General features: G+C 39.1%; 1 protein-coding gene across 2 annotated transcripts in view; it reads right to left on the bottom strand.

Annotated features, from left to right (window-relative positions):
• Positions 1-4,962: 4,962 nt before the first annotated feature.
• LOC311255434 (A-type voltage-gated potassium channel KCND3-like) overlaps positions 4,963-21,900 on the bottom strand; it is an 87,247-nt gene continuing 70,309 nt past the window's right edge. Inside the window, exons 4-7 of one of the 2 annotated variants that reach the window (XM_084349908.1) lie at positions 14,640-14,741; positions 9,198-9,290; positions 7,239-7,531; positions 4,963-6,084 (exon numbers count right to left, since the gene is read on the bottom strand). In XM_084349908.1, coding sequence (XP_084206034.1) covers positions 5,847-6,084; positions 7,239-7,531; positions 9,198-9,290; positions 14,640-14,741 — 726 coding nt within the window. In that variant the 3' untranslated portion in view covers positions 4,963-5,846. The remainder of the gene's footprint in view (positions 6,085-7,238; positions 7,532-9,197; positions 9,291-14,639; positions 14,742-21,900) is intronic. The other variant, XM_084349909.1, reaches the window with a different exon arrangement.

Here is a 21,900-nt window from a genome sequence, read left to right as displayed (position 1 = left end):
AGAGGACACATGAGGCTCTAATGTGTACGTCCAGTATTTATTGACCTTGAGTATAAACAAGACTTCTTTACAGCATGTCCCTTCTCAGTAGTGTTTGTCTCATAAAAGATGTTCGTATGCTGCCATCTGATGGCCAGGATGTGTCACCACAGGTCCGAGCATCCTGGAGATCTATATGCATCTGCTCCAGTTTAGTACTTGAGCTTTTTTAAAAAAAATGCTACCTTCTTCCTGTAATCTACTACATTTTGACAGGAAAATTTTGTATGTTTTACTCCATTACTTTTATTTGACAGCTTTAGTTACTAGTTACCTAAGTTGTAGTTTAAATAGTATTAGTATTAAAGTATAATCGTTAAAATGAGCTTCACATTAATCAGCTTCAACAGCAAAATCCTTTTTTTTAATACATGGATGGAGTAATAATAATCTGATGATATCATATATTGTAGTAAAACAGTCACAGAGGACATTTTTCTGCATGAATACTTTTACATTTTATACTTAAATCACATTTTCTGATTAAACATATATTTTACTGAAGTAACTGAAGTTCGATTGTAGGACATTTACTTGTAATAGAAATAGAGTATTTACCATTTATTCATTTATAATCTATGTACATCATTTTTGTTATAACATGAGCACACAGGGACTACAAACTAAATTTTGTTAAACAACTTTGTGTCGCTAAGATGATAATAAATCCATCTTGAACATGCAGCATATGTGCTTGATAATTTCTCCAAGAACGAAGCAGATATGTGAAGCAGTTGGAGGCGTGGGTTTTTATGAGTTAGTCATCGCCTGTTTCGAGTCATCCAGCCCATCTGTGTGATGACATCGTCCAGACAACCACTAATGATGGGTGATGAGCTGTGAAAGGTCGTCAGAGTCACTCTTGTGGCCGGGTGTGAGCTGACTGTGAAACACCTGGTTAATAAATACATGAAAGCGGTGTTTAAGAGGTGTGTCAGACGCATAACTTCCCTTTGACTCTGTGCATCTTTTTACACGACAGCGTTTAGATGTTTCCTGGTTTTGTTTAGTTGTCTGTCCATTTCTTTTGGTACGCTCGGTGTGACAGAAGCAGTTCAGTCATGTCATATTGCCTCATTTTGTGGCCATAATTTGTATATTGTTTCATACTGGAGATAATAAAAAGTAAGGATTTTGTTCTGAGTGGCAAGTCAAAGTAAAGTTATTTGATAATATTAACCTGTACTAGCAAAGGGAGAAATATTATACACTATGATTTTTTTTATGTCAATCTGAATTCTCATTTTACAGTCCGTAACTCCCTGTGAACGTTTTATGTAACTCCTAACATAGTGTTCAGTCACAATGTGATGAATGATACCAAAGTAAAAAATGTATGTAGGTTAAAAAAAAATACCACTCCATCCAGCCTATTGCAGTTTACAGACACACTAGAGTTCGATGAACTTTCCTATTAAACTACATGTTTGATTAAGTACATCTTTAATAAAATCAATATTATAGAGAATGTGTTAAGTCAATAATGCCCTGTATCCATAACAACATATGAATTGCATATTATGCTGCTAGATGGCAGCATAATATGCAATTGAGTAATGTACACACGTGTAGTTAAGCTCATAATGAGCAATAAACAATGTAATCTAAAAATGTAATGTAATTTTAAGACCACTTTGTGCCTCTTATATAATAATAATAATAATAATATAATAGCACAACAATGCAAGTACACCATTTCTACTGTTAAAAATTGGGTAGGTCATTCTGTCAGGTGGAGAAAAATAAAGGAATTTGTTTGTTAAAGGAATTTTAGAAATATTCAGGAATTCAAATTGGAATATGAAACAAATAATAACTAATCCTGCAAAACTAAAACATAAATAAAATAAACCACACAAAACAAAAACAATAAATAAAACGACTCTGGGGCTCTGTCAACAAAAATTGTATGTAAACACAAAAGGCAGAATCGAGGTCAGCAAAAATGATCACGCTCACACTGAAATACATAATATTATTAAATATTAAAAAATGGAAAGTCCTGAAGTGAAACAAACTGCAAACTACAGCAGTAAACATCCAGAGAGGAAGAATAATCTGGATTTTTAATGTTTTCTTTTTTAAAATGTGAAGAACTGCATATGAATGACATGGATACTGTTCTCTTCTTAAGTACATTGAACTCTACATGTATATTTTAAAGCTGCTTTTTCAACCAGATAGTAATTGTTGTTTGTTCACTTATAGGGGACATTAATCAACAATGACATTTAACAACATCAGTGTACGCGCTGCAGCGTTACCTCACCAGCTAATTTGCAAATCCGCACCAAAGAACCAAAAAATAACAAAAAGCTGAATGTATATTTTCACGCAAGTATTTCCATGTTCAAGAAAGACGACACTCGGTTGTTGTGGCAGATTTTAATTTTCATCTGACACTTCATAGTTGTTATAACAAATAAACTGACAGAATACTGTAAACACAGCAAACAGACAGAAAAGCTCCGTTCAAAAGGATAAAAAGATAAGAAACAACACAAACAGCAATGCCAAGACTTTTAAAAAAGTGACCCTCACAATGCCTTTTAAAGTCAAGTCCATCATTTAATGACAGTAGTCGCACCGGAGTGAGAGAAGTGCTTTCTGTCGTTGAAGCATGATGGTGAGCTATGATACTGCAAAAAGCCCTAATGTGTAGATACTGCATCAGTGGTAACCAAGGTCCAAGTTATGAACACCACGACTGAGCGGACGCTCGTTATTTTCAGCATTAACAGTGAGAAGAAAAATTATCTAAAGGGTTCGTCATTTTTTTATATAGCAGCATAAAGAACATGACGTAATACAGAAATGCAACACAAAGTATACCGATACCATAAAGACAGTTTCACTTGGTCCTTCATGATCGAAAAACACATGAAGTTGAACCATAGCTTCCACTTGAGCAAAAAAGAAAACAACCGAAAAAAGACAAAAAAACACATTATTTCATACAGATAAACCATAACACACTTGGCAAGAAGTCACAAACTATTTCAAACACCAGGCGTCTATCAGCTTTAAATGAGCAACAATGTGCAGCCGGTAGGAACATAAATCATATATTAATGCAGCCGTAAGGCCGTAAACCAGACCAGCCATTTTAAATTCACTTCAGTTATTTTATTTCAGTGTCAGAATGCTTCTTTGCTGCCATCTGGTGACCATGTTTGAGATTATTTAGTCGAGATTTTAATGATTCTTGAAATTCAAAGTTCCTTGTTGAAACTTGGAAACGGTTCCACAGAACAATCCCAACTGAAGGTCCACTTGGTCCGGTGCTTTCAACCACCTCACATGGTCTTCATCAGCTGAGTTGGTGTTGTAACTTGAGCAGAGGTGGGAAGTAACGAAGTACAAATACTTTGTTTCTGTACGCAAGTAGATTTTTCAGGTATCTGTAATTAACATGAGTATGTATTTTTCTGACATCTTTTAACTTTCACTCTCACATTTTAACAAAAATATCTGTACTTTCGTCTACTTACATTCTCACACAGGGTCGGTACTGTAGTTTTAATGCATTTGAGGGGAACTATCAATTATTTTATATTTATATGTTTAATAAGATGGAGGCAGACAGAGGGAGACTCGAATGGGGAGAAAAGGTGTGTAGTGTAAAGGCAGCGACTTGGATAAAACCGAACCAGGCAACATTGCAGCCGCCGCCGAAGGAGCAAAAACTGAGAAGCAGGACACTTCCTCTTTGAGTTATATCAAAATGACGTGCGGTTCAGTTAGCTTTGCACTTAAATAGTTGGGAGATGTGAGGGACACTCTTGACTTTTATACTTCGAGTACATTTCAGAGCCTGTACTTTCTTACTTTTACTTGAGTAAAGACGTTAAATCAGTAATTCTACCTTCAGAGGTAATTCTACGAAATCCAATCCACTGATGAGAGACTGCGTGATACGGTTGAAAACTCTGGAAGAGGTAGTAAGAGAACCTTGAGATTGTGTTCGTGTTTTCGCTTTTGTAATCTTTTCAAAGGGAAAACTTTCTTTTACTTACAATTCCACCTGTAGTCGGCTGTGGGGAAAAAAAATCTTCTTTTCATTGACGGTAACTCAAGACACAAAATGGTAGAACTGAAGGCAACCAATATGGACATTTGCTTTCCGCTTTGTTTAGAAGAAAAAAAAAGACAAAGAGAGAATTGTTGCATATTTCATCCTCTTTCTCTCCTTTAGAAAACCACAAATAATCAGGGTTTTTAACGCAGCTTTTTTGTTTGAAAAAGCTGGATTGAACATGAATTGTCCCCATTTCTGTATTGTCTCTCTGTGGTTGTTTGATATGACAGTGGGCTAAAATGCCCACTTGTATTATTTTCCTTCTCAGCCTACAACACTCAGTGAGCGGAGGCAGCAACAGCTTCTATTTATTCAACAGGACAAAAATCACTTATCACATTTATATAAACAGGATCACGTCCTCATATAGAAAACATTCGGTATGTATTTAAATGTTTTAAAGGGGCTCTATGTCACCATTTGTAGCAATTTACATTATTAATCACCTTTTTATTGGCCACCTTTTTATACAGCTGGACTGTGGATTTCTTTGTGAAGGAATCGGGTCGGGTTTTCTGCAAAAAGTCCAAAGTATGTGACTTTATGCATATTATCGAGTGCCTCGTCTCAGTGCCCCTCTCAGCTCTGCTAACGGAGAGCGACAGTAGCTAACATTAGTTTAGAAATGGAGCTGCTAACATAAACTTAAAGACCGGCTTCGACCACAACACAGATGTTCAACAGAGCCCCTCTGAGGGACAAGATACTGACATGTACTGCCTGATATAGCTTATTCCTAAATGTGTATTCATCCACAGCTCAAAATAGTCCCAAACAAAAATGCAGTATTTTACTCCTGTTTGAGTAACGTTTCCTAGAAACTGCAGTGCCCAGGTGTTTGCCTTTTAAAAAATCAGTGTCTTCAGCAGAGAGGTCAGCTCAAGGTTTTTGATGAATTACTGCTTTGTGTCACCTCAATATGACCTCTAATGATATGAAGACGGTGTTAGGTCAACCTCCAGTCAGAAATTAAACATAAAGCAACTAGAAAGCAGAGTTTGGTTTGAGTCTTTAACATGATGAATAGGTAAAATAAAAAACAAATCCAAAAACACTGTTTTCACTCTCACACACATCAAACTCACTTTTCAGTGACACAATATTACCAGCATCGGGTGTCGTGACATTTCAAATGATGCTGTAAAGAAAACTAAAACTGTTTCCAGTTGTTATTTTTTTTCTCAAAATACTTAAGACAAACAACACGTAACACAAACAAGAACAATCAGGTTCAAGTAAACACAGTCAACACGTTTTCTTCTTCTGTCTTCAAACACATTTAAAGTCAACAAAATATCCTTTTCACTGTGGACTCACTTTAAACTTACTGTGAATTTGTGGTATGTCGACAGCGTCTGCTGATGTACTGATATGCTAATTGCACAAAGTCTTTCAATCTTTTTTCACAGTACTTGCTGTAAAACATCTGTACTGCTGTTAGAAACTATTAGAAATGCAGCGATTCTGTCCGTATCTACAGTGCGTACACGACATGACGAGTGCGTGATTCTCGGTTCACATATCTACAGTCCTCTACCTCCGTAATGTCTCCTCACCATCTGTGACTCCTCTGGAGAACAGCGCTCTTCCTGTTGACCCTGTGGGACTGGGGCACGGTGCGTCCATAAAGGTAGTGTAACCTGCTTCGCCTCCTCCTTCCTCTTCCTCTTCTTCTTCTTCCTCCTTTCTTTCCTCCTGCTGGGCTGAGTCACATCCGTCAGCCAGAGAGTCACAGAGCAGAGACTTTGACGATGTTGGTGCCAGCTGAGCTCGCCGTGGTCTGGATGCTCGGAGTTGGCGGGTGACTCGGGGGAGGTGGCGGCCTCCTCTGCGGGGGCCCGTGGAGGCCGTCGCCATCGGGGGTCAGAGCCGGGGGCGTTGGGAGGCTGATGATCGCTGTGGTGATCCGGCCGCCTTTGCAGTTGATCCTGCCGCTGTTATCGGTTTTCAGGTTGAGGTTGGAACGACTGCAGAGAGAGAGAGAGAGAGAGAGAGACTATGTATCACTGTATACTGTACATCTACCCACAATACATGTACTGTTAGTAATACATTCAGGTAAACAGTAATGTTTGAGATAATACTGTCAACAAGTATATTTCATAAAAAAAAACCCATACAATTTGAGTTGATTACAAATAACAATAATAAAAAAGCTAAATCTTATGACATGGGGTCTAATTTGTGTCAGTTTCAGGGTCCTTGACATGAAAAAGTTCAAGAACCACTGTATTTGATAATAAATCTAATTTAATTTGAAAAATCGAGACAGAGACGGACAAAATATTAACAGATGATAATGTGCAACAGCCCCCTCTGGTGACTGTTTTGGATATTACAACCCCTTTTTTAAAAAAAAACCTGTTTAAAGGGTCAGTTCATACAAATTACTTAAGACAATTTTTTCTTAGTTTACCTGTAATTGTATTTAGCTGCACTTTGTTTCAGTTTTGCTGACGTTGTGAGATTCCTGCATCTGAGTGAATCTAATTTGGTTTGCGGGGCTCAAAGCATTGAAAAACAGCTAATTATCGTGTGCTGGTCACTCTGGATATTTTTAGGAGAAAAAATGTTTTTTTCTGAATGCACAGACTTCCTGGAGTCAACAAAAGGTCTGCTGACGTGTGTCTTATAGAGGGTCTAGGTACCCTATTATTACTGTATTGCATTAGTACAACAGTAGTTGAATAGAGTACTGTATGTGTACCACTGTGCACTGTGTTTCTCTTTGATTCTGTTTTTATTTCATACATATTTAAATATTTCTCTCTCTGAGATTCTCTATTTTATCTTCTATCCGTGTGCTGCAACCCCCCAATTTCTCCTCTGGGGGATCAATAACAGATTATCTTATCAGTCTGTTGAATAAACTCACTATCTCACTGTTCCCTTGAGGTGGCAACACTTTCTAGCAAAAAAGTACTGTTATATAAGTTGGAATGTTTTTTCAAGTGTAGCTTTTCAATGCTTTGAGGTGCACAGAGGAGGATACAGTATCTCTTAGCCTTGGCACATTCAAAGAAAAACATTGAGCGTGGCTTTACACCACATAGAGAAAAGACATTGGAAAAGTGCCAAAGTTGTTATAGTTCGTCTGAAAGCCTCAAAACCTCAGTTTTACCTGGCCGTGTGTGATGGCGGCTCACCACACTGTATGTGGATGGCACTGAGCTCCTGCAGGGGGCCCTGGTGGGGAGAGGGCAGGCTGGCGTTGGGCAGAGGAGTGTTCCTCTTTACCCTGCGGCCACAGCAGGTCCCCGCGGAGCTGTCGTGGCTGGATATGGAGGGGCTGCGTGACGGGTAGGTCTGGAGCGCTCTTTCTAAACAGTTCTGCTCGTACACCTGCTCGTCCACAAACTCATGAGCCTGGAGAGAGGAAAAAACGGGATGATGGTTTGAGTCCAGAGGGAGAGACTGGTGCAGAGGGAGGAAAACAGAACGTGGAGTTAATAAATGACCAGTGATGGAAGTACATTTAATCAAGTACTGTAGTTAAGCACAATTTTAAGGCACTTGTACTTTTTGAGCTGACTTTGTTGACTTTTCACTAAATCACTGTTTGAGACTTTTCACAAGACATTTTGTGTCACCAGCTGTTAATCCAAAGCCTGCAAACTGGCATGTAAACATTTTGAAGCGTGTTTGCCAAGACTTTCTTTCTTTCTCACTTCTGACTGATGTTGAAGCACAAATTGGACTAAAAGGGAAATCATTTCTGTCACAGCAGTAGTATGTATTTCTACTTTATTCGAGTATTTCCATTTTTCTGCTACTTCATACTTCCACTCTACTACATTTTGGAAGCAAATATTGAACTTTTGACTCCACTACATTTATTTGATAATGTTAATTAGTAGTTATTTTTCAGATTGCATGCTGCATCAGAGCCAAAGTACCATTTTTTAAAATGGATTTATTTTACTACCAATTGGTAAAACCCCTCCACCATATCCGATATGGAAATATATATAATATATTTAATGCTGAATACTTTTATCACTTTTGGTCATTGGGTTTGGAGATGGGAGGGAAATACCTGCTTAATACTCATTCTGGGCTAAAACTGAAATGACAAGTCAATTTGTAGAGTTTGTCTTTTGGGTAAATCTCGTTTGTTTCTTTCTAACTTTCTGATCGTGACAGTTAATCATCATTCTTTGTTTTTTTCTTCCTTTTCTTCTTCTTTTCTTCTGTTTGTTTTTTTGAGTTAGCGTCATAGTTATCTTTTGAGATTTAATTATTTTATTGTATAAAAAGTTGAAAAACTTGATGAATGATTGAATGAAGGAAACATTGCTATAAAGTATTAAAAAACAACACCTATAGAAGACAGACTCATGGGACACAACGCTTTAAATGATATATAATTTCTAATTTTACAAATAAATACACCAAAGAATTTTTTTAATACTAATCAGAATAATAAATAAATAGTAAAAGTGTCATACAAGAGCTAATGCATGTTGTTAGTTAGTATATTTACTGACTGTAGAGTGGATCCAGTGACACGGCTTTATACAGATATATTAACAGCTAGATGATTACGCAAGATGAACAGCTAGTTACACAAAATGTGTTTTGGAAAGTCTCAAAATGACATGTAAACATTTTGAAGCATTTTAATCAAGACTCTGTTTCTTGCTTCTGTCTGGTGTTAAAGCGCAGGTTCGACTGCCTCAGCAATATAAATGTCTTTAAAAGTGATAAAACTCTCTGGAGCTTTAAATACACACCCACGCTGTTTCTTTAACGATTAACAGTGGCATACAAGTGTGTAAAGTCAGCTGGGTCACCTCAGGCGATCGATATAAAAGTTCAAATGTTGTACAATATTATGCAAAACACAGAGGAACACTCATAGGATGTAATGTAAGCAACAAAGAAGAAGAAAGGAAATGAAATACATAATTATAACATCCTTGGAGTCTGAGTTATATTATTCTGATCACATGTTTATCTTGCAGCTTTTTCTCCTTTTCACTGGTTAAAATGTCGTCATAACACAATACTTAACACCTCATTAATGTAAGTGGTGTAATTTTAAGGCTTAAAGACAGAAAAAGTGTTGAAGGGTACCCACTGTGGTTTTCTCCAGACAGTGCAGTAGGTGGTGGTGTTGGCTCTCTAACAGAGAGACGGACTTGGCCAGCTTCTGCTCATCCTCTTCTTTAGCCTTAATAAGTCACACAAACACACAACATTGATGAGTGCTGACAAATCACATTGCTGGTGTGTCCTCGTCACTCATTAAAGCCTCTGGTGCAGAAGTGACTCTCTGATATGAACTTTGTCACCAGTAATTTACTGTCAGTGATGTGACACTTTTTCGTTCTGCTTCGCGTCAAGAGGATTTCTCCTTGTTCTATTCTGGTTCATGCTTGTTGATTATGAGGAGGTAGCCAACAACTCCTGCTGTTTGCTTTCAAATAACACACTAGCCATGTAGTTACATAATGGACCACATTTCTGCGCTGAGTGTATTGATCCCTCAGCCTTGGCAAGTAATTTCTTTCTAATTAATTGTCTCTATTGAGCATGTTTTGAGCCATTAATACTGTTATTGCCTTTGGTTTGGTTCCTTGTGTGAGCAAGTTACAAAAAAGATCCCGCCTCTTTTTCAGTGTATTGAACTGATAAAATATAAATTCTAAAACCGTGTTGTTGCCAGCTCTAAGTAGGTACCACTGGGCGTTATGTGATGTTCCCGGCAGCTGAACAGTTATTGATGTACGAAGCTTCAGAAAGAGGAGCAGAGAAAAACAGAAACAGAAACTTATGGAACCCTTTTTTTTTTTGGTATTTCTCCAAGCGGGACTTGCTTTCAAAGCTCAGGCTCCAATATAGCTTAGTCTCAAAGTAATCACAATTGCCAAAAAACATGAAAAACCAAAAACAAATTAATTCTCCCCCCACAGCGCACATTGTTACTCAAAGGATTTGGGTGGGTGGCGATCCAGCCCAAGGACTCTCATTCAGATTCCAGACACATGAACAATACAGCGACGTGGGCACGGGAATACGCCTTCTGATGTTTCAATGTGTGGATCTGCCCTGTGGAAGAGGTCCTATCAGATACTCTGTACATCGAGACTGAGGCCTGTGTCAGGGTTTAAAGGAAATAATCTGCTTTTCATGCAATGTGACCCTTCACTGAGGGAGTTTAAAGTCTTTTTTTAATATAATTGATAAAATGACCAGATGGGACTGTCTATTTTTGGCTCACCCAGTGAATCTAATACCGGATAAATCAAGGTACTTCATCAAAAAGCCTGTATGCAGGACCATATCACAATCCTACATAACTGTCTCCCAGAGCCCAGAGTCACAGATCCACCACATTTAATTTTATATGACCTCCAGAGACTTGCAGTAAATGGAGGAGACCTTTCGTTATTGTGATCAAAACATTTATTGTTACTTTTAGTTGCCTGTTTTTTTTGTCAGCTTGAAGAGGATTTCTCACCATCCTGTCTACAAAACAATTTCTCTGCATGTTTTTGTGACTGATTTTCAGAGATATCCCAACAGGTCTATAATATGTAGTATATGTACATTATTCATCAGATGGGTGTTGTTAATGTAAATGTGTGCTCTACATTGCCATATAGCCATAAATCAGTGATGTGCATTAATTTGCAACATTACCCACAAAAGAGAAACAATAGGAACCAACAGGGCTTTTGCATAGCATATTCTCAGCCCGAGGCTAAGTGTTAGCCCTGGGATAACTTTTCAAACCACTTTTCACTCACAGATTGTGAACCCAGGGTTAACCTAAGCCCAGGGCGAACGAGCGAGCCCTTGGTTAAATGTCCCAGCCAGAGGCTACAGTCTAGAATGACACGCAACAACTTTGTTTAATTTAGCTCTATTTCATATTGGCACCTTTAAGCCCTGTTTTATGTCGATTCTCAGAGGATAACCCCACAAACTGCTCCGGAGCAGGGCCAACAAGCCCCAGGCTAAAGTCAGGGTTCACCCACTTTGGGATGTGCCAGGATGGTGCCAGTGTGAAAGCTTTAGCCTGGGGCTAAACGCTGCTTTAGCCTGGTGCCAAGAATGTTTTACGAATGCTTTTAGCCCCTGGCTAAGTGCAGAGTGAAAAGCCCTTATAACTGACATGGAGTATAGTTGACATATTTGTAATGTCTGATGACATTTATCATTACATTGTCCAACACTAGTTATGATGCTGCTGTTACACAAGACCAAAAAATGGTAACAACCATCCATTAACCATCCAATAGCGGTGGGTGTTTAGACGATATACTGTGGGACGCATTTTTCAAAAGTCCGAATTTTGTGGCAATATTGCAAATGAGTGAGCAGAACTGCTTTGTGGTTTTATTTGACCTTCATAAGATTCCTGCATTAATGTGATAACTTGTTAGCAGACATCAGGCCAGCTGGCTTTTTAATCTTTCTGCTTGGAGTTTTTTTTAAATCGATTCTCCAGAAAATGTTCTACTTCATGATGTACTTTTTTTGTGGCATATTAAATATAAAACCACATATAAACATAAACCGCGAGAGATGATTTTATCTATATTGCCAATTCCTAAAACAATGTTTGTGACACTTTTTCTGTTGCCATTTTTCCTGTACTGGCACGGGAGCGTGATTGTGAATTTCTTGCTCCTTCCCCCACAAACATCTGATTCGTTCGGCTGCTGTTCTCAAAACAAACACAAAACCCGCATGAATTACTGGCAAAGTGAGAGATGATGAGGACAGTGCAATGTTGTGGAGATCTGGAACCAGGAACCAAGCGTTTAAGGAATTGTCCACCCAAAAATGAAAATTCAGGCATTATCTACTCAGCCCCATCCCCAACCCCATGAAAAGTTTTGCAGTCTATAAAACATTTCTGGAGCTTCACAGCAAAACGGTGTTTCAGCATTCTCCTAAACAACTGAAGTAGATGGGGGTTTAAAAAAACAAACCCAAACAACAAACAGTAAATGGCTTCATACAGCTCGTTAAGTGTAATCCCAGTCTCTAGAAGCCCTTGACGCGCAGTCCAGCTCGTTCACCAGCTTCAGATGGGTGCGTGCTAATGATTTTAGCTTGGCAGCTCCAGTGAAGATTCCCCGTCTACTTCAGTTGTTTAGGAGAATGCTGCAACGCTGTTTTGCTGTGAAGCTCCAGAAATGTTTTGTGGACTACAAAACATCACCCGACTTTCCATTAACATGAGGGTGAATAGCTGACGAAGGTGAGGACTCAACCATGAAGACAAATCAGCAGAAATTAAATGAAAAGTGAAATCCAACGGGATGAAACTGGTCTGGTTTTCTTCCCCAAGTTATCATAAAACTTTTCAGGATTATCAATAAATCAATGATAATAAGCCTGTGATCTGGGAAACATATAATTGTCCAAAAATTAAAAAGCCGCCAGGGAAAACTGAAAAGACCAGCCGACCAGAACTTCTAATCTAACTACAAGCTATGAGGGAACCCGTGATTTTGTCATACATCCCCATCACTCTCACCGCAGACTCACTCAGCGACTGACTGACAGCGGTGACACCACTGTAATTTGATGCACCAGGACTCTGGCAGCCTCATCACTCGCATGCAGAGGCATGGGGGTCGCTCAGCACTCACAGATGGCATTTATATGATAATTCAAACCGCTTCCAGACACCCATGAGCTTTCATACTGGACTCGATTAGATCCAAATGGATTTTAGTAACCATCTGCAAGGAGGGGAGTGTGTTGCTGAAAAAGTGATGGACTGGATGGGGAGGATATAGGCAATTTGCTCACGCATTACCAAACACATTTTTCCACGGTAGTGACAAGTAAAAAAAAAACAGGGAGGAGTAAAAAATGGTCACTTTAAAAAGAATAAAGTCCACTTAAGACTACAAATGGGCATCAAGAGAGGGACGTGTCATTTAAATGATTGTTAGAAATGTTAAGAAATAAGTTTATTTGCTTTCTTGCAGATGAAAAGCTCATTACAGACCCGCCTTACTCTGCCTCTGATTGGCCGTAAAAGACCACAACTTCTCCTTTTTACATTTGTGTTTGTGTACGAATTAAACAAACCATAAAGTATTAACTGTGTTTTTTAACTAGCCAGGCTCACCATGTTGCCCTGTTTCCAGTCTGTATGCTAAGCTAACTGCCTGGCTTTGGTTCTATAATTAGCACACCAACGTTGGAACAAAGAAGCACCAACTAGAAACAGCTTCAACTATTATATATAGGAAGTGAACTGATAAGATATGCAAAGTTTATTTTAGAATGATTGTATGTACAGTTAATCCATACAACCAGAAAATACATATTTGATGCAAACTGATGATTTTGTCTAAAGCCTATTAAAGTAAACTTGGTTAGTATGTTAACTTAATATAACTAGATTCTCGTTAAGAGTACAGACATGAGAGTGGTATCAATCTCATCTAATTCTCAGCAAGAAAGCGAATTTGCATATTTCTCAAAATGTTGAACTACTTCTTTAAAGCAATTATAATAATACCTGCTTAGCCCCAGATAGCAAACAGAAAAGTTAGCAACTAGCTGGTGACCATAGCGGAGCATTTATCAGCTAAAGAGCCAGATATTTCCTTCAGGAGTTGGTGGAGACCAAAAACAGAGCTAAAACAAGAATATTCAATTCAATTTATAATTTGGTGGTTAGAAACATGACTTTAGGTAACTGCTTGTGTTTCTTCGTGTCTGCTGGGTGTGTAAATTTGGTTGGTTCACCGCATCAACTTTATAAGTTGACAATATGTTGGTGTTGTGTTCACAGCTTGCTGGTTTAAGGTACGGTGAGAGTGAAAGACAAAACACAACACCACAGTTGTGTGTAATCTCAGAAGCATTGTGTGTGTTTGCAGGAGCAGGAGCCTAGATGGGATTTAAGTGTAGTTTGTTGTCTGATTGCTTGCTGGTGCAGATTTGAGGTTTGCTGCAGCCTCTTTTAATGCACTAACCATCTAATTACCAACAACAGCAAAACAACAAGCAAATAAAGTAAAAACAGCCACTGTTGTCTGACTTCACCGGTTTTACAGACGTGGATTAAATCAAGTTTAGGACCGAACTAAGAAAAGTACTTTGTGTGATTACACCGCTAACACCCGCAGGATTATTGGTATAACTCCTCTGCTATCACCCCTGCCCTGTGATGGCGAGAATGTAATGACTGCAACTTCTGCTGCTCTTTTATAGCCTCTAAATGACTTCTAAATTGTCCTTTGGTTAATTATGGCAGTAATTGTTTGTTATTGTGTGTGTGTGTGTGTGTGTGTGTGTGTGTGTGTGTGTGTAAACGTTTGAGTGTGTACACTGCTGATGCGAGGCTGCTGCTTCCAAGCTACTGCGTAACAATGCACTGAAATAATGAGTAGCAGGGTGTTTGACAAGGAACAATATGATTAATCTCTCATACTGAATTACAATCTGCTGATATTTCATGTCGCTTTTAATGAACACATTTGAGAAGACTTCCTAGAAATCATCGCGCCCACTTCACTGTCTCAGTGTCAGAGGTCGTTCTCACCGTCAGCTCCAGCAGCTCGTTGAGCAGTCCGTTGCGTTTGCTCTGGATGAAGGCGTTGGCGCTGCTCGACTTGGATATTCTTATCCTTGCCAGTCTGGCTTTCTGGGCGTGGGAAGAAGAAGAGGTCAGAGTGTCAGACAGGGTGGGTGGGAGGTAACAGAAGATGACTAATGCCTCGTTTAATGGCGAGAATCTGCCAACTCATCATCCGAGCTCTGTAGTAATTTTCACAGCTACTACTGTTCTGCTTTTACCCCACAAAATCAGATTTCTTTCACAACGGCTTATTTTCACTGAAGAGCTTATTGTTTCTAAATTAAGCTACCATCAAACATACACTACATTGCCAAAAGTATGTGGACACCCAACCATGACATGATTGGGCCACATTTTTCTGTGCGAACCCGACTGAGTCCAAGAGAGTAGTAACAGAGCCTGACCAGAACTTGACAGGCCTTCTGTTTTTTACGTCCAAACCCGACTCGAGCCTGACGCAGTTAATGCAAGATGAAGCATTGAGTTTGTGTAACCCTGTCATGCAGAGGCCCACATGAAATTTTGCCACCTGGAAATAACAAATAGCCTCTGTGTTGCATTCAAAGTCTTGTCACGTACTAACTAACTTACTAAAAAGCTTATTTTTACACTATTTCTTCACTAAAAGATCTTGAAAGCACCATGTCAATCGATGTGACCGAACAGAACCCGGACATCATTTCTAAAGTTTGGATGATGGCACCGGGCTGCATCCACGATCTAACTGTGACATCTAACTCGAAAACCGTGAGCATTAATAAGCTGCAAGTTGTTGCCACCTGGTTGTGGGGATTCGCTTCCCTTCAGCCACAAGAGCAGCAGTTATGTTTGGTGATAGGACTTGTTGTCACATTACAATTCATCTCCAAAGACAGGGATGGGGGCTCTGTGCCGGCCAGTCAAGTTATTAACTATTTTTTATGGGCCTTGTTTGTAAGCAGGAGCATTGTTGTCACGTTGACACATTCCCCAAACTGTTGCCAGTGAGGTAGAAGCACATTATTGTCTGAAATATCACGGGATCTGGTTTAGTTGTAGCTGAGCCCAACCTATGACAAACATCCGCAGACCAAAGCAAAAGAATACGAACAGATACTCCATTAATCAGTCGGCCAGCAGAAAAATCACTGGCAACTACAGTATATTGATTATTGATGTATTGTTTCAGTCATTTCTCACTCAGTAGAGAATTTGCCTCCGCCCAGGCCCAACACTCCCTTTTAATTCAGTCAAGTCTAATCCCAGTTCAAATTCGACAGCCCTGTCAGTTTAAATTAGACAGATGTGGATTTTTTTACTAGGATCCGCACCAAATTGTACTCATAGATACAGCCACCTTAATGAGTCTGATTTTTTTCATCAAGATCCATACATTATTCCCTAAGAAAGTAATGAAAATGTTGAAAAACATTCCTGGATCCGTCCATTTATCTGGATCTGCACCAAAAGTTAATGGGGTCTATTCTGGGCTGAGACCCAACCTCCATCCAAGTTTCGTGGAAATATATGTTAAGTAGTTTTTGTTTAATCCTGCCGACAAACCAACCAACCAACAAATGAAAACTTAACCTCATTTGGTGGAGGTATTAATGTTCAATTCCAGTTTTTCCAGTGTGAGGATTTGCAGCTTTTCTTTGTTTTTCATCACAGTTAACTGAATATCTTTTGGACTGTTGGTCGCACAAAAACAAGCTATTTGAAGACGCCTGCTTGGGATTTAGAAGCTTTGATGGACTTTTTGTACCACGCGTGGATACTTTCTGACGTTATCTGGACAAAATAATCAACTGAGTAATCCCGAAAGAGCAAGGGAAGAAAGAAAATATCAGTCAAGAAAGATGAATTTATCACAAAGTCAATCACTAGTTGTAGCCCTAATGAGAACAGGAAATACTCACTGAAATAAAAGCAGATTTATCTTTTTTTTTCATTCATTTAATTTTGTTATTTTATGTTTTTATTGATCTTCTCTGTAAAATCAATCCTCATATTTTCTGATGCTTTTATTTGACTGATCCTGATCCACATAAACACTGAAGATAGTTTATTCTACTCTCACCACTGGAACGATGAATGAAAAGTCAGTCTTGTGTCAAACTTTCCTCACTTTGCACTGATCCTCCTCTCTGTCTACAATGAGGTGTACAAAGATAAATGTGATAACTCCTTTAAAAGATAGATGTGATAGCTGAACATAGCGAGGGGGGGACGGAGACAGAGACAGATAGGAAATGAGAGAAATCTTTTGGGAATTTCTTAAAATGAAGAGGATATTACTGAAGGACGACTATACAATATACAGCTGCCTCAAGTGCTTTTGGACACGTAAGGTGAGAGATTTCTTTAACCTTGTCTTGCTGCTCGCTCTCTCCACGATAAATGCATTTCAGAAACAGGAGAGAGGCAGAGCAATATCTGCTTCCAGGACGCCGATCAAAAGTAATGGAATTAGTTTGGAGGCTTCTGAAATTGTCCGTCAGACTGGAGACTCCTGTGAAGGTGTGAGGAACGCTCGAGACGGAGATGTAATAATAATGACTGTGTACGTACGTGCAGAGTGTGTGAAATCAAAGGAAAGAGGGGGAAAAAAAGAGACGGGCTATTGACTGCTTCTTTCCACGTAGCTTCAGTTAAAGAGTGAATGAATTTGAAAGGGAAAGCGCTGTCGTGTGCTGGATGCTTTTCTTATTGATCAAAAGCTCGACTTGACACAAGGGAAGGAAAAATATGAAAGAATAACTAACTCGGATCTGACTGAGTGCAAGAACACTGCAACTGGTTGCACTGAAATAGTGATGAGTATTTACTCTTCTCTGATGGTCCTGATGGTTACTTTTCCTGATTTTATTTCGGAGAGATGTGAGCTGGAGCTGCAATGATTAATTGAGCACATGATCAAAAGAAAATAATTTGCCAGCTATTTTGATCCTTGATGAATCGTTTAAGTAATTTTTCAAGCAAAAAGGTTAAACATTTGCTGGCTCCAGCTTCTTTAATGTGAGGATTTGCTGCTTTTCTTTGCCATTCATGACTGCGAATGAAGAGTCTTTGAAGACGTCTGAGAAACTGTGATGAGCATTTTTAAAATGTTCTTGACATTTATTGATAAAACGACTAATCGTGAAAATAATCTGCAGATTAAGGGTGGGCAGCATCCTGATTTCATCACTGACACCAGTGTCACATTCGGCCACGACATGAATTTTGCAATACCATCATAAATGTATTATGCTTTATGTGTCCCTGCCTCCTGGGCGCCTCCCTTTCGAGGTTTCCCCGGGGAAGACCCAGAACTCGCTGGAGGGATTATATATCTCATCTGGCCTTGGAACACCTCGGATCCCTCAGGTGGAGCTAGAAAGTCTTGTTTGGGAGAGGGACGTAATAATGAAATTAATAAATCAATAATTTCTTGAAACAGCTGGGCACTATGGTGTTCAGCTAACCTTGAAGGTTTTTAGGAATATTTTAAGATGTGCATTAAGGTGCATTCATGTGGTGTCTATCGGACTGGGAAAATTCACATGAATGATCCCCCAAGTAGGAACTACAACTTGGAAACTTTCACGTCATATTCACAGATCCACATGGTGGATGATCCACATGGTGGATGAAAGTAAATGTTCGGTCGATGGTTAGAAACTTTTATAACATCTAACATTTATTGTGACCTCAATTAGTTTGAAATGTTACTCATTAGCATCCGGTAAAGCAACATTGTTTGTGGTTTTAGGGAATGTACTGGTGCAGAAACAGCTGTCAACACTTTGTTTAAAAGCTCTGAGCAATAACATACAAAACATTTTCTTTTTAGCGTCCACGTTGTTCCTACACTACACCTTGAAAGCTCATTAACACACCAGAGCTGGAAAAACACGGCTGATGGGACAGTCTGAAAAACAAGCCAGGCTTAATTAACAGTTGGTATATCATTAGTATATTGGTATTATTTAGACTAAAATCAACTTCAATTCCCATTTTCGAAGTAATGAAGGAACGTGTCAGCTAGCGCAACTGTGTCTCATTTATCTTTCCTCTAAGGTTTTGGATTGAGGGGGCTGAGGAAGTATTTAAACAGCTGCAGAAGTACTTTGAGGTAAATTACAGCCTGTTAAGACGTTACTAATGGGCCTGAACACTCTGTCCAAAGCCCTGTGATGACGGCTGCTTTGGATTTTACTTTCTTTTTGCCTGGTCGAGCAAATGAAGCCTTCAGTATATCCTCCAACATTACCACCCACAGTCTGACAGCCAGACTGCGGCAGTCCAGGTAAAAAGGCATGAAATGTTCGCCTTTAAGACAGGTGAGCCTTGAAACTACTGCATATGGAGACCTTTTCCTCTTTTTTTTCCCTCTTATCCTTTACCCCAGTCAGCCTCTCTCCTCTAGACTTCCTCCCTCTGTCTCCTTTGCTCTCTTTCCCCTTCGTCCGACCTCCTCCTCCTCTTTCCTCTCTCGCTCCTGTCGTCTTGTTTTGCCCTCACGTCTCCGGTCTTTTTTTCCCCCCCTCCGATACAACCTGCCATTTCTAAGCGTGGCTCCACTTGACTTTGCTGTCCCATTTAGGATGTGACCTCAGTCCATTTACTGCCTCGACACAGTCTGCTGGCGACTACGCTGCACCGCTGAGTCGTGCAGGAAAAAAAAAAGAAAAAGAAACCTGTCTTCTTCTTCTCCGGACGTTTTCTATTCGACCTATCAGGGAATTAGACACATTGTTGTCTGTTTCCTATGCCCGCTGTGGGTGACTGCGCATGAAGAGGAGACACTGAGATCCCCCCACACACACACATTACAGTAGTTATCAGGGAACGACTATCATTAAATCCAATTTAGATTCTCTATTTCTATTTTCTGACTGTGAGGCTACAATGGGTGCATGAGAGGACCTTTTTTGTAAAGTCAAATCACCAGATGACTACATAATTGTAATGGGAGCCTGGAGCAGCCTGTTGTTAGAGAAGAATGAAGACGAACGAGACCTAGAGAGAAGAAGGAGGGAGAACGTATGAACAGAGTTAACATGAGACAAAACTCGTGTTTAACTCTTTTTCTTCTATTCTTTTTTTTTTTTTTTTTAATCTTCTCACAATCACACAACAGAGCAACACAAAGAGCATGTATGGCTTTTATAACATGTTTATAAAAAGTAGCTCACAGGTGCACAGTAAATGTGTCGGTAACCTTTTATAGTTGTGGACATTTACAAGATAAATACAGGGTGAGAAAAGAAGATTACAGAGACTGGTCCATCACAGCACCAACATGCCTACACCTGTACTTTCCTGGTTTGGCAAAGAGATTAAAAAGAATTTATAGCTGTAATTTAATTGGCTGTTTTTTTTGTAAATTGATATTCTTTTTTCTACATGATCTATTTTGTCGATTTCAAAGCAGCACGGTGCAACTACTTTGCTTTAATGGGGCAGTATGAAGTTTTGGAGAGGAAAATTCAAACTCAGAATTTTATTATTGACAGTATTAATGAGATGATAAACAAATTCAGAAATATTTATTCCTTCAATAACTGAATAAACAAGCTGTTCTCAGAGGAAAATAAGATCCACAGAACACTGTTTAAAGCTAGAAAGGTGGCAGGGTCCGCCACATATAAACAAAGTAAAACAGTATGAAATAGTGTTGTCCTCCTTTTTTTTATTTGCTTAGGCATAAAAAGAGAATTTCTTCCCCAAAGATACACAGTGCACTTTTAGGGGGAGACACTACAGGTGAAAGGATATTTTTTGCACTTTCATGCACTGGTCAATTTTGAGATTTTGTGCTAATTTGCTTTTATAACATGTCCAAAATTTCCAAAATACACACTCAGGTGTTGATTTTAATTCAGATTTCTGTTCTGGAAATGTTTGCAAAGTGGTGTGTATTTCAAGGTTTTAGGTTACTCAAGGCCTCTTGATTATCTGCTCCTACCCTAGTGGTGGAGGATGATTGTCTGATCACTATCACGTGTGTTACTAGGGTGTGGCCTCAGCATGGTTGTTGAAGGTACGTGCACAAGGCCGCTTCCCAGCTTTGAATGCCTAACCAAAATGTTCTGTTTTTAGAGTGTTTTAGGAGCTTCCAGAGGAGTCACATTGGGTGAGACGCCGTCGATTTGCATAAAATAGCCAGAATTGAACTTTATGGAAATGAGGAGAGGGCAACGCGACGCCCTGTCTCTAGAAACACAATGCGCCGCTACCAGAATGCATTGTACAGCTTCCTACATACATAGACAATGAATGGGAGGTGTGAAAACGATGGACTCTGTGGTCATGTACCTTAATGGTTGAAACATGATCAAATTACAATGAAAAATTCATATGGAGCCAGAGTGTGCAACACTTTCTCTGCTTTCTAACGGGGAAAACTCTCTGCTGGTGAAAATAATGTGATAATACAGAAGCTACTACATGCTCCTTTAGATGAGACTGTTCCCACAAGTCTAACAATATTAATCTGTCTGAATAATTGCGAGTTTGACCGACTCACTCTACTTCAGCTTTTACTTGCTTTTTATACCATTATACTATTATATCAGAAGAACTCTAGTCCCCTATGAGTCTAATATATCAAACATATCAGACCAGTGTTGGTCTTAAAAAGGTTTATAGTGTCCCTCCATGACTGCAGCAAAAAGACTGCAATAAAATGTAATTTCTTTTTAATTTTAGTTTAATAGCTCAATAATGTTGTAATGAATTAATTCCACATTTAAAACGGGTTATGTGTCTCAGAATTCCTCCTCTCACTAATTTAATGGGACAGACAAGCCAGAGGAGCCGCTAACTCTAAAAGAACTTCATTAGCATGAGTTTAACTGATGTGTTTTACTGTCCCGTTATGGTCTAACACATGTTTTACAACCACTGCTGAGAGTGGGAATAATGAAACTTTTCCTTCAGAGGAGATTCGACAGTATCCATATAAAACAATAGTTATATTATTGAGTGAATACGCAGCCGTCTTGGACAAGGTTATTGCTGTTTGGTGCTCTGAATTAGTTCAGCTTAAGATTTTGTATCTACATATAAATGTTAGAACAGCTGTGTGACTCCTGCAGCCAATTAGCAGTTAAATAATGTCCTTGCCGTATTGTGTTGTGTTGTAGACGATGAGTCACAGAAGCTTATTCAGGCAGATTCACACAATCAGCTTGAACTGCAGTTGACCCTACAATAAAATTTAGCATAACCAATAATAACTCATAATCTACAACTTATT

The sequence above is a fragment of the Pagrus pagrus genome (genome assembly GCF_965226575.1).
Source record: "Pagrus pagrus genome assembly, chromosome: 3".
In the NCBI taxonomy this organism is placed as follows: domain Eukaryota; kingdom Metazoa; phylum Chordata; class Actinopteri; order Spariformes; family Sparidae; genus Pagrus; species Pagrus pagrus.
The sequence above is the reverse complement of the archived record's forward strand: the minus strand, read 5'-3'. Positions and strand labels throughout refer to the sequence as shown.